Genomic DNA, 15,609 nt, shown 5'->3' with positions numbered 1-15,609 from the left:
CAGCATTCAAAGGAGTTTTTCCTCCCTGCTCAAGACAGCGGATCTGGCAAGGTGGACTTTAACATCATTGTTGCTTTTCTGCGGGTGAAGTTAGGTGAAACTGATTCCTCTCTCTGCTGGCCAGAGCTGAATTGTTTAAGGTCTAGGCCTAGGATTCCAAGATTTTGCATTTACTGCCTGAGTGTTCCTTTTACCTCTCTGTACAAGTAAGATCTGTGCGATGAGTCTTGCTGAATTAGAAACTGTGGTAACACCCTTTCTTTACATCTATTTTAGCCCATCTCAAAGCAACATGAAATAATTTTTTCTGTTTTATGGAACCAGTACATTTGAATCAATGGGCGATCGGTTAATGGTGTTTGGGTGGGTAGAGCAGTTTGACCCTTTAGCATGGATGGTATTTACACGTTTCTTTTATTGGGAAATGTCATTTGGCCATAGGGAATGAAAATTTGGGAGTGATAGGATTATCTGTCAACTGTCACAAACTTCACTTACAGCCTGGATTTTTGGTAAGCCTGATTATTATCCTGCTAGATATTGTTTGGAGTGGCATCCAAATTCTTTCTAGAGGTGTTCTAGCATTATTACCTCTATTTAGGAGCATCATCAGTAATGGAAACTTGCTATGGAAACCATTTAGATGCCTGCCAAGTTCCACAGTTGTTACCCACACCTCAAAATTTCAATATATGGTATCCAGAGGATCCTAAATATTTTTCCTTCCTTTAATATTAATCAGTTCCCCTAGAGGAAATCATGGTTCCATATCAGTATTTAAGAGACTTCAGTAAAAGCATGTGTCAGCTAGGAGAAGGAAGACTAATCATGTGGCTCTTTTGAACGTATCCCAAATCCTTACCGTTTCAGGATATGACTAAATGATTATTTGTCTCAAATTTCAGCACAAGAAATGTTGCCATTAAACAACAGGATTATACATTTCTACTTTTTAGAGTAATTAAGGTATTTCTAGTTTTTAGGATTAATCAAACTATAAAATCTTTCAGTCTCGAAACCCAAATCCTTTGGGGTGCTCGGTTTGTTGTTTTTCAGGGTGGGTTGGGTTTTTTTTCCCTCTTTATTCTTTTTTAAATACAAAGATTACATTCCCCAGGTACATTTGAGAGTCTGTTTTTTAGACTCGTGCCGATGATAATTCAGGCACCCACACATTCTTTTCAAGCTGGGATTTATACCAGAAAGTTTGTTTTGGAGAAGATGAATAGCCCAGGGGAAGGACAGGGATTACAGTACTAGCCTGAAGTTCAACTAGTACTAATGTGCTGTCCCTTATTAGAACTCTGATAACTGATGCTTGATGTTGTAAAATCAGCATGGATTAAAATAACATCTGTCATTTCAAGTTCTGCCTTTGGAAGGGACATGCAGCTGGCAAAAAGACTTTTATTTCATTTTTTTTTCCATAGAAAACTATGCAGTTTTGCCTCAGTTCTCACAAATCCTTCATTGACACAGTACAAACAGCAGCCAGGCCAGTATGGCAAGTTAATGAATGGAGTGGGAGGACTCCTACAGATGTCTGAGGCAGCTAAGGACCATAAAAGGTTTATAGAAGGCATTTGCTTCTTGGCTCGAGGAAGGGGTGATTTTACATTAGTTTTCTCTTCCTCCTCTGCTGCTACTGTATTTGCCAATATTGGCCCAAATTCAGGAACAAGGTTTAGTGTGTATTTAAACCCTCCCTTTAGCAAATAACTTAAATCTGTTTAGTTTGAGATCAATTAGACTTAAAGATGTGGTAAAAATTAACCATAGTTTAAAGTGGTTTGCCAAAATATCCCTTTATTCTTCTCCTGGTTAAAAACAAAGCTAAACTGATCAGTGCATTTGTGCATCCCAGCAGAGAGAGAAGATTGACTGGATGGTATCCTGCAAGCTCTGGAATTTCACAGGGTTGGCAAAAGAGTCAAAGGTGTTGAAATATAACAAGCAGCCTAAAATTAATTCCCTATGAATAATTGAGATTTTTCCTATCAATAACAAGAGATGGAATAGCTGAAGCCTGGCTTTTCCACTAGTAAAAATTAGAAGTGTCTATCAGCATTATTAATTGTTCAGTTGTGTCTGTTTGGAGTGATCTTGGGGCAGGAATTGGTGTTCAGGTAAGGCTGTTACCTGGGCAGTTTCCTCCTCCTTATGTTGCTCAAATGTATGTTTGTTGGGATCATGTAGCAGCAATAAAAAACTTCCTAAATTTCAAATGCAGCTTTCTGAGAACAGTCTCATAAAAATATATGAAACTACCACAAAACTGTTTTATGCAAATCTTGAAATCACCAGAAGTTGATGAATATATGTTGGACTTGTAATAATTTTTTATTTATAATGTGCATAAATCATAAATCACTTAACCTAGTTTATTTTCTCTGCTTCTTTTTTTGCCATAGTTCTTTCCATCTCCAGTCATACCAATGAAAGTAATTTCTTGAGGACACTCTAAATCTTGCTGCACGCAGTATCTCCTTTGGGTTGCAGCCTCTTTGTCTGACACAAGAAAGCTTTTACCAAGATGTATAATAAATGGAAACAGCATTACCCTTCCCACCTGCTCTGGCAGTGCATGATCTGGGCTCCCACACATCCCTTAGCAGAGCTAATGAGAGAATATTTGTTCTGAGGAACACAGCATATACTGGAAGGAATCTGGTCAATGCTATCCCAGGTTTCTGGGTCAGGGAATAATCTTCTGTATTTTAAAGTGTTTTGATTTGAAATCAAGGATTGTTTGAATCCTGCGTCATATGCAGTGTATAGCACAAAAGCTTTCTCTCTTCTTGTACCTATTTCACCAGCTTGGTATTATAAAATATTTTTTGCTGAAAATATCCAGTCTTCATGGCAAAGCATGGGGCCATGTCCACAATGTCTGCAACAGCATGATGAGGGCAACTCCAACCACAGCTCCAGCTCAGTGCCAGAAAAAGTGATGCCAGCTTTTCCATATCCTTCATGATCTTCTAGGATTTACTGGCCTAAGTATTCTAAGCACCGTAAATTATTCAGGTTCATAATACCTACTTTAAAGAATATTTTTATTTTCCTGATTTATAACCATCAATATTAACCTAGGGAGACATACCTTTGACATTTAAAAATAATTACTAGATGCTCTATCTTGGCAGAGAATATTTAACTTGCTAGTGATCTCTTAACTCTGAAAGCTTATCTTCCTCTTTACATCTCACAGATCCTGGGGTTCTTCTTGCCTTAACAAATATTAGTTTGTTGTACAGTCGTTTGTGTCTTTTTCCTGGATAAGAACTTGCTCTATATTGTGAGAACATGATGTTTGTTTAGGGAAAGCTGCTATTTTAGAATTGTGGGATTTTCAGTTCAACTGCTCCTGAACAAATTCCATACAACCAAAGGTACACAGCAGGACGAATCTGAATCTGATCTGAAATGCTTGTACATGGTTGAATGGGAAAAGCTGAGTGATAAAAATTCTTGTTTTGATATTGAAATAAGTAAATTTGGCCCATTGTTCATCCAGGAATTTAGACACTGAAATTTCTTTAGGATCTGTGATTTAATCTGTCTTCCTTCATTGCTCCCAGTAAATGAATGGGATGAAAACATACATTTCTATGGGCAAAGGAAGTGGCTTTGAAAGCAAAACACTGTTGTATTTCTTTTCTTTCAGAAGATGAATGTTATTTCATTAAGGACTGGGAAAATAAGTGTCCGTTATAACTGTTATTATCTCATTTAAGTCATTTATCAGTGTTAGATTACTGAGCCTGTGCCATTGCAAGTGGAATATTTAGCTCTTATTATGGCATGTATATCAGAACTGCAGGCTCAGACTCTGCTCTGGGGATTTAATTAAAAGCAAACATATATAAAACACTTTGCTGTCAGTGCTCCATCTTCTAGAGTGATGCCCTTTGGAGATCAGCTGCACTTTCAGCTCAATTAAAAAAAAAAATCAGTGTACAGTAGGTAAAATGTGAGCCACTGATAAACTTGCTGGCAAGTTCTACAGAAAATATTCCATGAGGAAAAGCATTATATTTGAATTCCCATCTTTTACATCTGAATGCTGGTATGGAAGATTCCTTAATGGGCAAAAATCTGTATGTGACGACTGAGTTGGGTAATGGTAACACCTGGTCTGTGCCACTTTTAGAGTTGAACCCAATTAAACGATGGCTGGTTGGAACAGATGGTTCCTGAAATCAGAGAAATAGCCAAGCCAACTGGGACAAAATGTAGTGGTTGTCTCGAGGGTAGGAGCTTAAACTGGCACTTTAGAAAGTAGGGAATATAAAAAACCAAAAAAGTATGTGTTTGCATACCTGTTATTTTTTCCCTTTGCATCTTTAAGTACGGAATAACATCAAGAAACCAGAAAAATTTGAGTTTAGAAGGTGCAACTTTCCCTCTGCCATGAGCTGAATTCGCAACTCCAGGCATTCCCTGGATATATTAACATAATCAGCCAACAGTCAGTTAGGAGCTTCTTAATGAAGAAGAGTTCGCAAGCTATCAGCGTTTCGCTAATTATAGAAACAGCTGTTGTACAAACAGTGCCTCACAACTCTGGAGTTTTTAAATGGCATTAACACTGTCACCTGCCCTTACCATATTGATTAACTGTGGCCTAATGCTGGCTTTACCTGCAGTGATAACACAGGATTCACTTCAACATCAAAGGTTTTTCAACCAATAATGATTTGAGTTTTTTGATTTATGAAAAGCAGGTTTTTCTCATGTCCTGATCAGGGACAATATCTTCAAAAGTTACTAAGCTAAATAAATTTTTCTCTGTAAAATCAAAGCAGTACATCCCCAGGTCCATGCTTAAAAAGTGAGTCTGAAAGGGTTATTACCGCTCAGATACACATTGTAATACAGAAACAAAACAAATAGGTTAAATTAAGGTGTAAACATGCTATTTGGATATTAGTGTGAGTTTTGAATTATCTTTTTGTCAGCATTCCATTAATGAACTGTATTTAGTAGGTGAGAAATGTTCAGGGGCCCATAGTGCTAGACTGTGTTCTCTCACAGAGGTATTTCTGATTTTGGACAGACTGGGGTCATTCAACTTATTTGGAGGAGAAAAAACCCAAATCCAACCTGCAGGAATAGTTTTTCATCAGACACAATTTAAAACAAATATTTGATGGATAATGTTATGATGAAAGCTATCTTTTGAAAGTTGAAGGCTTGTACTCCTCCAGTGTTTCCTTATGCATGAAGCTGGTTTTCACCAGCAAATTTGAATATTTGGAGAAAATTTTATGGGTTTGGTACAGCATATGATTTCAAGATTTATTTTTGCACTTCTCTGTAAAATGTCTTCGAGAAGCAGGCGTGCACTGTGTGCAATAAGTGATGTGGTACATCATGCAATAGGAAGGGCAACTAGAGTGGGGGCAGAGGAACCAGAAGGGAAGGCCTGACTGTTAGTTTAAAATACTAATTTCCATATGTGTTTTATTTATTAATTTCCATATATGATTTATTTACTGAAATAGACGTTTTGAATTCAGGTTAAATTGCAGCCATGTAATTAGCAAGAAAGAGGGAGGATCCATAGTCATACATTCATAGAGTCACTTGATCATTTCTTTTATTTCCTTATGCAATATCTGACGGCTAGGTAGTTATAAAGTAGTGTTTGTGTTCATGCTGTAAGTGTACTTATATTGTTGTTTTTCATATTGTATTTTATTTGTTCCTAGTGGTCTGAAAATTCTTATTTATGGCTGGAATTACCTATCCTCAGTCAAAAGTTGATAGGAAAAGTTAAAAGATAGGAGCTCTCTACAAGGTCCAAGAAAACTAAATGCTCCTCAAAAGCCATAGGCTTAGGAATGAACCTTCAGTGTCATCCAGTTCCACCCCCTGCCACAGGCAGGGACACCTTCAGCAGACCAGGTTCCTCCAAGCCCTGTCCAACCTGTCTTTGCACATTTTCAGGGGATGGGGCAGGCACAACTTCTCTGGGCAACCTGTGCCAGGGCCTCACCACCCTAGCGAGGAACAATTTCTTCTGTTATCTAATATAAATTTACCATTGTATTTTTATCATGTACTAGAATTGCGTTGCAAGCATAATTTCTTTTTTAAAAAGTAGTTAGTGAGGACTTGTCGTGCTCTGTCACTGTGTACGTATTGAGAGCAGTGCATTAGAAAAAGGTGGTTCAGTCCACAGCTGGTGAATCCAACCCATACTATAAAATACTATCTCAGTGTTTTCTAATCCCTCATACCATTTTCTTATATCACGTTAATTATGTATGGATCTGACTGCCTGACCCTAGTGCCTGCTTGTACAACATTTATTTGGCCTTTATGTGGCCTGACTGAGCTGAGGGTGGTGGGCAGAGCTGCCAGCTGGGACTTTGCACATTAACATGTCAGCTTTGGGCCTTCCCAAATTACAGGGCTCTCATGTTCTCATGCTCCCATGCTGCTGCTGAAGGTGAGCTCTTCTCCTGTAAACCTTTCCTTTCCTCACTGGTAGAGTGTTTGCTTTACAAGCAGATCATTCTGCTTGTAAAACTGTGTAAAACTCCCAAGAAAACCCCTCAGGGGTGTGTGCCTAGGAAGAGGAGATGTGATAAATACCATATGGTGCACGGGACTCTGGGTCTGTGTTTTTGTCTTCTTTCTTGTAAAGGGAGTGCCTCCAAATGACAGTTTGTTGGCAGTTTCTCCTCACCAGTCACCAAACCATAGATACGGTGGTTTCCCTCACCGAGGAACGCTATGAGGGACCATGAAGGGGCTATGGGGCACTGAGGGGCCATGAGGGCGGCTCTGAGGGGCCGTGAGGGGCTCTGGTAGATTTTGAAAGGCTTTAAAAGGACTGTGAGGGGCTCTGAGGGGCCATGAGGAGTTCTGAGGGGCTGTGAGGGGTTCTAAAGGGCCATGATGGGCTGTGAGGGGCTCTAAAGCAATGCGAGGGGCCGTGAGGGTCTCTGAGGGACTTTGAGAGGCTCTAAAGGGCTATGATGGACTGTGAGAGGGGCCATGAGGGATTCTGAGGGGCCACGAAAGGTTCTAAGGGGGCTGTGATGGACTGTGAGGGGTCTAAAGTGCTGTGAGGGGTTCTGAGGAGCCCTAAAGGGACTTGGAGAGGCTCCAAATGGCTCTGAGGGGCTACGAGGGATTCTGAGGGGCCATGAAGGGTTCTAAGGGGCCATGAGGGGCTCAAAGCATTGTGAGGGGTTCTGCGGGGCTCTAAAGGGACTCTGAAGGGCCATGAGGATCTCTGAGGGACTTTGAGAGGCTCCAAATGGCTCTGAGGGGCCATGAGGGGTTCTAAAGGGCCACGAGGGGCTTTGTGGATGGACTGCGAGGGTGTTTGAGGAGCTGTGAGGGGCTCTGAGGGGTCTAAAGTGCTGTGAGGGGTTCTGAGGGGCCCTAAAGGGACTCTGAAGGGCCATGAGGGTCTCTGAGGGACTTTGAGAGGCTCTAAATGGCTCTGAGGGACTGTGAGGGTTCTAAAGGGCCACGAGGGCTCAAAGCATTGTGAGAGGTTCTGAGGGGCTCTAAAGGGACTGTGAGGGGCTCTGAGGGATTGTGAGGGCCTCTGAAGGGCCATGAGGGTCTCTGAGGGACTTTGAGAGGCTCTAAAGTGCAGTGATGGACTGCGAGGGTGTTTGAGGGGCTGTGAGGAGCTCTGAGGGCCCATGAGGGAGTCTGAGGGACCATGAAGGGTTCTGGTGGGCTCTGAGGGGTCTAAAGTGCTGTGAGGGGTTCTGAAGGGCCCTAAAGGGACTCTGAAGGGCCACGAGGATCTCTGAGGGACTTTGGGAGGCTCTAAATGGCTCTGAGGGGCTGTGAGGGTTCTAAAGGGCCACAAGGGGCTCTGAAGGACTGTGAGGGCCTCTAAAGCACTGTGAGGGGTTCTGAGGGGCTCTAAAGGGACCATGAGGGGCTCTGAGCATCTGTTAGCATCCATGAAGGGTTCTAAAGGGCCATGAGGGACTCTGAAGGGCCCTGAGGATCTCTGGATGGCTGTGAGGGGCTCTGAAGGGCCGTGAAGGGCTGTGGGGGGTTCTGGAGGCTCTGAGGGGTCTTGGGGGGCTGTGAGGAGCTCTGAAGACTTGGGCAGGGGGGCTGTCTAACAAAATATTTCAAGAGATTACAGAATCCATTGGAAAAGCCGACAGATCCAAACTCATTGTCTTGTCTGACATGGTAAGACTACAGGAAACTGCTGCTCTTGTTTACTGAGGGGATTTTGTCAAAATGCATTTGAATTTGAAGTGTGCTAAAGTCAGTAAATGCTTGAGATGGTAGTGCTGATAAAAATGCTTTTAAAAAGCATTAAAAGAATGGGGCAAAGGACAAACTAGTGACAACCTACCAAAAATTAGATTTGGCCATCTGGGAAAGAAAATGGATCTGAATACTCCCAACCTCTAAGTCAATCCTTCAGCACCATGTTATGATCCTTGTAATATGGTCCTGAATATTTTCAGTATTTTGTGGCCAGTCTCTGGTATTTGTATGGGTACATATGAAGCACATGGATTGCTGTATTACTCTTTATATAGACAAGAAGTTACTATTCTGCATTATGATCATTATTCCAGTGCATGGAAAGTGTTTTGAAATTACTTGAAGGGATGGACAGTGCGGTAATTTGAGTATGAGGTAATAAAATTATGAATCAAGGAGATGAGAATCTGCTTGGAAAGCATTGCTTTGTCTTCTTAGCCAGAAACAAATGACATAGAGTTGTGTGGGCTTAGCTACAATCTGAGCTTCCAGCACTAATGGGGATGTCAGCATTTTTAGCTTTTTATGTTATTCTGTGTGAAAGAAAAACAAGCAGTGATTGCTTCATCCCTAAGAACCCAAAGTTGTAGGTGGTAATTTGTTGCATCATTCTTTCTTAACCTTTTAAAAGTATAAAGCTGATGGTGGTAGTTTTGCTATGGTAAATTATTGTTGTAATAGTAAAGCATGAAAGAAATGGGGAGATAAAAGGTAATTATCGTGTGTATTATTGAGGGCAAAGATGCTTTTCCCAAACAGAGTGTCCAGACTGACCCCTCATGCACTCAGATATTTGTTCCTGGTTAATGTTTTTGCCAAGATGAGTGACTTTTTTCAAAGGTATTTTAATATTAAAGCATAATTTGATGTGTCTATGAGCATATCCTCATCCCAGGAAAGGATGTGCTCACAAAGATATATTTTTGTCTTGGCATGTAGCACAGTTGTAAGGAGGCTCATTTTGATGCCATCCATCTGTTGCAGATTAAAGTAGGTTGGAATTGGGGATTGTGAAGTGAGGTAATGCACTGTGATAAGCAGGGTGACCAAAAAAAATGCATTGGAATGGATTGGGCAATGGAACTAAGTGGCTGGAAGTGGGAAGGGTTTGGGATAGTCTCATGATGTGAAGGAGCCAGTCCCAGTCAGAAGCAGTGTGGGCCATCCCCTGCCTCTGGGCTCACCCACAAACAGGCGCTCGTGCTCATCTACCTGCTCCTTGCACTCACTCCCACCCGGTTGATTGAGCTGGGACAATTGTTGCTGTCCCTGTGCACCTTCCCAAACGCTTAATCTGGGTACTCATGGCTTCTGTGGCATGGCTTGGGTTTGCCTCCTGGTCTCGGGTGTCTTAGTAGCCAATTTGCCTGTGTGGGGGAACATCCAAATCCGGGCTGGTTTCAAGCAGCCAGTGCAGTTTTGTGTCACAGACAGAGACAAGAGAGCTGAGGCATTCCACGCTCCGTTGCTTAACAGTACATCCCACAACCTGGCTGAAAAATGACAGCATATTTTTATAGGATCTTTAAACCTTTTTTTTTAATGAGAGCAGGCAGTTTAGGGGTGGGAATGTTCACAGCATGATCCTGGATTTGGATACTCAGCCTTGAGTACTTCATCCGCTTTGTTCTAAGGTTAGCTACATGTGCAGTGCTGCTCACTTTGAGCATAGGTATCTAAAAATAATAGATCTAAATCTGTAAATAACATCTATACAAATCTATAAACAAGATAGATAAATACATAAATAATACATTAAGTTGTATATATCAAGAGATCATATATTTATATATAATTCTCCAGAAAATTGTAGTTAGCAAGTTTATGTATTTCTTTTTCTCTTGTTGACATTATCAGTTACTATGATTTATGGTTGGTGGGGTTTTTTTTAGTTCTTGCTAAATTTTGAATGTCAGCAATTATTGCTCTATTTTGCTCGCTCTGACAGGTCTGTAGTTCTTTTGTGCCATTATTGCCTAATTTAAATATGCTAATTAATGCAGATACAATTCTAACTCAGTTATTTCACAGCTTTATTCTCCAGCAGCATGAAATATGGAAAACTTTCACCGCTGATGAAGTTCTGCTCTGGTTTAAGCAGGGGCTAACTGGAGAATTTTTTTTCTTCTCTTTTTACAGTCTGACAGCAATGCAAGCTTTCTCCGAGCTGCCAGAGCTGGCAATTTGGACAAAGTAGTGGAGTACCTGAAAAGTGGAATAGACATTAACACCTGTAATCAGGTAAGATATTTGATGGCCACAAGCTTGCAAGAGTGAATTGTAAGAAACCTGGGCACTGTAGAGATGTGATTTATCTCTTGATCCTGCTGAACGTGGCATGCTCAGCCCATGGGTTTTCCTTAGCCATCCCACGTGAAGCACCTGATCCCCTGAGATCTCAGGTGTGGGAGTCTGAGGCTTCCCCTGTTATTTTTGTGAGATCTCAGGGGGTAGGTAAGCACTTGAGTGGATGTAGTTGTAGCTACCCAGATAATTCATGTCCAAGCAGATTAAAATCTTGGCACTTAGCTGCACTGACAGTGCAGTTCTGGTTACTCTCAGATGGCTAAAGGGATAGCTACGGGCTTTCACCTTGTTTCACAAAACTAAATATGATTTTACTACTGATCAATAATATCTACAACATAACATAAAAGGTACTTAAATGTTGCATTTAACATACTGTCTCCCCTTTCAAGGAAGTTATAACTGCTGTAAAAGTACACTGTTAAAGTTTCACCATTGATGTGACTGTAATGTGACACAATGTTTTGGCTTGGCTCTTTTGTAGGTCTGTCATATAAATCAAATTACTTTGGCTTCATAGCTTAGGGACCTACATTTGCAGCGTTTATTTAAGTGACTAGAACCATCAAGTTTAGTAAGACTCTAACTGTGACTTAAAATAAATATGCATTAAGTGTCTGCATCAGTTCTGGGAAGTGTCTTGGCTTTCTAGTGAAATCACTGTGGTGTCTTTGATGGGGAATTTGACAGCTCAGGCTTTATGGTGCCCAGCTTTCCCCTAATTCTTTGCCAGATTTGATCAGAGTGACCACTAACTAGACAGGGGCTATACCATTTGGAAGTAAAACCCCAGAATTTTGACCATTATTTCTTTTGGGGAAAAAAAAAAAAAAAAAAGTAACTGGGAGAATCAGGAATGAAATAATCTAAAATATTTGGTGCCGTCACCTTCCCTGCTGAAGGAAAGCTGCAGATGATTAAAGAAGGCATGTGCCAAATGGAAGCTGGGGCGCAGGAGTGAGAGCAGATCTGTTGGCTGTGCCAAGGAATTTAATGATGAGGAGGATAAGAGCTGGGGCTTTTCATGTTCTGCTTATTGAAAACATACAGAAGTGTTCTTGTCTTACTGTCTAGGAGAAAGTTTCCTTTAACAGATTTACTGTCAAGGAAAAACTTCCCAAGTTATATGGGACATGACCTGGCAAACTTCAGCTTGCTCAGTTAAGAGAGAGTAAAGCTAGACTCAGGTTCTTATCTTCAAATAGATCCAGCAAGTTTTTGTCTTTATTATAAGCACCAATACTAACAAAGAGATTCACCCCCAGGACAGAGCACAGTTAATATGATAATTACTTAAGAACATTACAAAGCTTTTTTCCCAGTGTTCATATTCCCTTGCTGGTTATGGGAGGAATATGGCAACAGTTGCTGCAGATTTATCCTGTATGGAAAGTGCTTCCCACCTACAGCTGCTGACAAAGCTCCACTTGTACCATGTAGGTGAGATCAAAGTTTTCACCATCCGCTGAGCAAAACCAAACACTTCAGCTTCTGGCAGACTCCAATTCTGGTACCATATAAAATTGCTTACAAAGGTTTTTCTAACTAAAACCCTCAGTGCTTCCACTGATGAAGCATTACTGGTGTATTGTAAATTTTATTGGGACTGGAAGCAGACTCCCTCTGCCAGAGGTCAGGGCTCTCTGCTTGAGTAAGCCCTGGCAGCCTTCAAGTTATTCCTCCTCCTTTGTCCCCTCCTCAGGGTTTGGCAGGAGTGTCCACGTCATTGTGTTCCAGCTGTCTAAGGGGAGAAGCAAACACAGTCTGTGCAAAATGCAGGGGTGTATTTTATTTTTAACAGTGAGATATCTCAATGCTCTTTTAAAAATGGAGCTTTGTATGTGCAGGGTATTTATCCTCAGTAAAATGCTATTTTTAGATTAGATCTCATACGAGAAAACCATACATAATGTTAAATCTAAGCTTTCCTGAATGGAGAGAACACCAGGAGATTCTTTCTTCAGTTTCAATGTTTTTTTCTCAAATGCTGAGTTTTCAGAAAGACATATCTTTCTAGACAATCAAAGTATTTTCCCAGTGTAACTGTTGCCAAAATATGATGGAGCTTAATGTTTCTGTATATACTGAACACAAAGTAGTTAATAAAACAATTTTATAGTTAACAATTAGACATTACTTAAATATGCTTTGTTGAATGCTACTATCATAACAAGTTCATTTATTATGGAATTGCTTATTTAATCTGAATTCAAGCACTGTCATCTAGTCTGAAAATCATCAATCAACTCTGTTTATTTCTGGAGAGAGCTAGAAATGTCAGGGGACAAAATTCCCCAGTTTTATGAGGAGTCCTTTAAAAAAATCCAATTCCTGGTATTTTATAGGATGGATAACCAATAGCCATTGGAAATATCAGTTTCCTTTAAAGCTGTTTTCCTATGCTACAATGTAGTTTTTTATGATGTGGTTACTGTTTCTAGTCAATGTAGCAGGATAAAACCACTTGCTCCTGCATCATGTTCAAAATGTTGCTTAGCAAAACAAATGTTACACTGCGCATTTGTGCGGCCCAAGGTTCCAGTAGGAGTTAGACCCGGAACTCTGACTATTCTGAGAGTTCATCAGCTGCCTGCTGATTTTTGAAACTGAGTTGGGGATCCAAAGACAACATAAAGTAATATTTCTCCATCTTGTCTTGGGAGACCTGTCAGTTTTCAGGGTGATGTCTTGGAAGGAAAAAAGTGATGGGCATTGGCGTTTGCTGTGAAAACTCTTCTGTGTTCCTCTGTGAAGTCTAATGCCTTGAATAGATCAGGGTTCAAGTATGAGGTAGTTTTGGGGGTCTCCAGCTCCAAGGCTTTTTGAATTGCTGTCAGTTTTGGCTTTTGCTCTCGTTTTGTTGGCTGCCTTTTAATTCAGTTGGTCTCTATTCCTTCGGTGACAGAGAGACAGAGCACAGCTGTTAATTACTCCCTCCCTCCCTGTGGAAAGGCTCTGCCTCTCCCAGCAGTGCCAACAATAGTCTGAAGGAGCACTGCAGCATAATGAGGTCGGCAGCACCACATTCGATGTCACTCTGTAGGTTAATTCAGTTTCTTGACTTCCTAGACTATAAAGCAACATAAAGGAAGAATTTTCATAACCTGGTAATGTTTTTCTTTTTTTTTTTTTTTTTTTTTTTCCCACTGTCCACTTAATTTCTTTGTGATATTTTTAGGAAAAACTTCCACAAATATTTGGACTTCAGAAAGCCATGCCCAGCTCTCTAATGTACCCTTTCCCAAATCTCTCTTGAAAAGAGGTTGCCACATGCTCGTTTTACTTCCCTAAGAGATTTATTCAGAGGAGAGACTTTGCCGAGCCATCTATTAAAGAGAGAAAAGTATTTGAGTTTAACAAAGACTGTGGTACTTTCTAGTTTCTGCCTCTGCTGGCAAAAGGAGTCAGTGCCATACAGTGTTAGTCACAAAAGCTTTATAATTTTCATTGTGTTTTGAAGTTATGCTTTGCTACTGAGCTGTTATCGTAGAACCTTTTCCCCACTTCCTTCAAACACTTTCTTTTCCCCATTTCTACATTTTGAGTTCTTTATCTTCCTCACTAATTCTCATCAGCAGAAAGTGAGTCGAGCTTTCTAGGACTGCCAGGTTATTGTTTATACCTGTCTCTTAGAGCTGAGCTTAGAGGGAAGGTGTAAAAGCTCACAGAGCACTGATTTGGCTGATTTAAAATGTCCTTTGAACTACAGGTTGATCTGATGCTCTACCAAGATACAGCTTTTCCATGGTGTCAATTTACTTTGGCACAGTAGGGTTGGGTGGGAAAGGGAGAAGCTATTGGCTCTGGGTGATGTCCCAGAAGGAGTAAATGGCACAGCAGGATTGATGCTGAACCAGGCAGTGATGAAAGAGCTTCCACTGCTTGAGGATCACTCCATGAGGCAACTGAATACAAAGGCAGAGGTAGCAGGGAATTTTTTGGGTGATTTCCAGACAAGAGCAGTGTCAGTGCCTGTCTTCTGGGGAATAAGTGATTGACTTTGGACTAGCTTAAAATAGGCTGGTGATTTTTAGGACGTCCAAGAAATCCCTGGAGTTTTCCAGTGCAGTGAAAATACCTAGGGTGGCACTACAGGATGTGCTGTGAGCAGTCAGTGGTACATGCACGTTTGTAGCACTCCACGGGACAGAAAGCATTGAAGTCTCTACCTTGGTGGTAGAGGAGAAAGAAAATTGAGGGAATTAGGCACTGCAGGGAAACACTTGTAAACTAGAACCAGCTTGGAAGGCTTAGTATTACGTTATTTTATGGGAGTTAATATTACCAAGGAGTCTCCAAAAGAATGGCAGTTATGGCATATGCAGGCTTTGTCCTTATGTGGCACAGTTTTGCTTAGCAGACAACTCATTTCACCCTCCCCAACTTTTTGGTGGGCAGGGGAGAGAAAAAGGGACATGTCAGAAACCTTTGTTGTTCTGAACTACAAAAATCCAGTTGATAGGAACGGAGGAGTTGCATTGATTAAATCTGAGATTCCATCATCAGAAGTAGCAGGGATCAGCCATGTGGGCTGGGAAATAATTGCAGCGTTGGTTCTGATTAGGGAGAAAGAGAACAAAAGTTGCTTTAAGGCTTCAGTTGTGCTGGCCCTCAGCATTTAAAGTGCAGGGTTTGCTTGCTACTGCTTACCCCAGCTTGCTTTATTTAAGGAATTATAGCATTTGAATGTCTATAGTCCTATTTTTTGCTAGAATCTGTTCCTGTAAACTTTTTACTGGACCTCAACTATTCTTTTTGCTCATGTTTTAATGCATTAAAACGAAGTCCTGTATTGTGAAGAAACTCAGTTGATGCAGCAGTATCAACTTTCAGGTGCTTAATGTGACATCAACAGATATGTGGCTCAGAGGTAGGAATACAAGTGTTTTCAGAGATTAAGCACTGGGACAAGCCTTGCTCTCTCCATATTTTGGCACATGGTAAACTGAACCACAGGCTTATCCTCATCCTTTTGCATTCAGAGGCGTTTATGGACCATGAATTTTGCAGTTTCTCTGCTGTTTGTCCCTAAAGAGC

General features: G+C 40.9%; 1 protein-coding gene across 29 annotated transcripts in view; it reads left to right on the top strand.

The window, feature by feature from the left end:
- ANK2 (ankyrin 2) overlaps positions 1-15,609 on the top strand; it is a 261,369-nt gene that overhangs the window by 127,280 nt on the left and 118,480 nt on the right. For all 29 annotated transcript variants that reach the window (XM_053940019.1, XM_053939994.1, XM_053939996.1 and 26 more), the window contains one exon: positions 10,405-10,506. In XM_053940019.1, coding sequence (XP_053795994.1) covers positions 10,405-10,506 — 102 coding nt within the window. The remainder of the gene's footprint in view (positions 1-10,404; positions 10,507-15,609) is intronic.

The sequence above is a fragment of the Vidua chalybeata genome, chromosome 4 (genome assembly GCF_026979565.1).
Source record: "Vidua chalybeata isolate OUT-0048 chromosome 4, bVidCha1 merged haplotype, whole genome shotgun sequence".
Classification (NCBI taxonomy): Eukaryota; Metazoa; Chordata; class Aves; order Passeriformes; family Viduidae; genus Vidua; species Vidua chalybeata.
The sequence above is the reverse complement of the archived record's forward strand: the minus strand, read 5'-3'. Positions and strand labels throughout refer to the sequence as shown.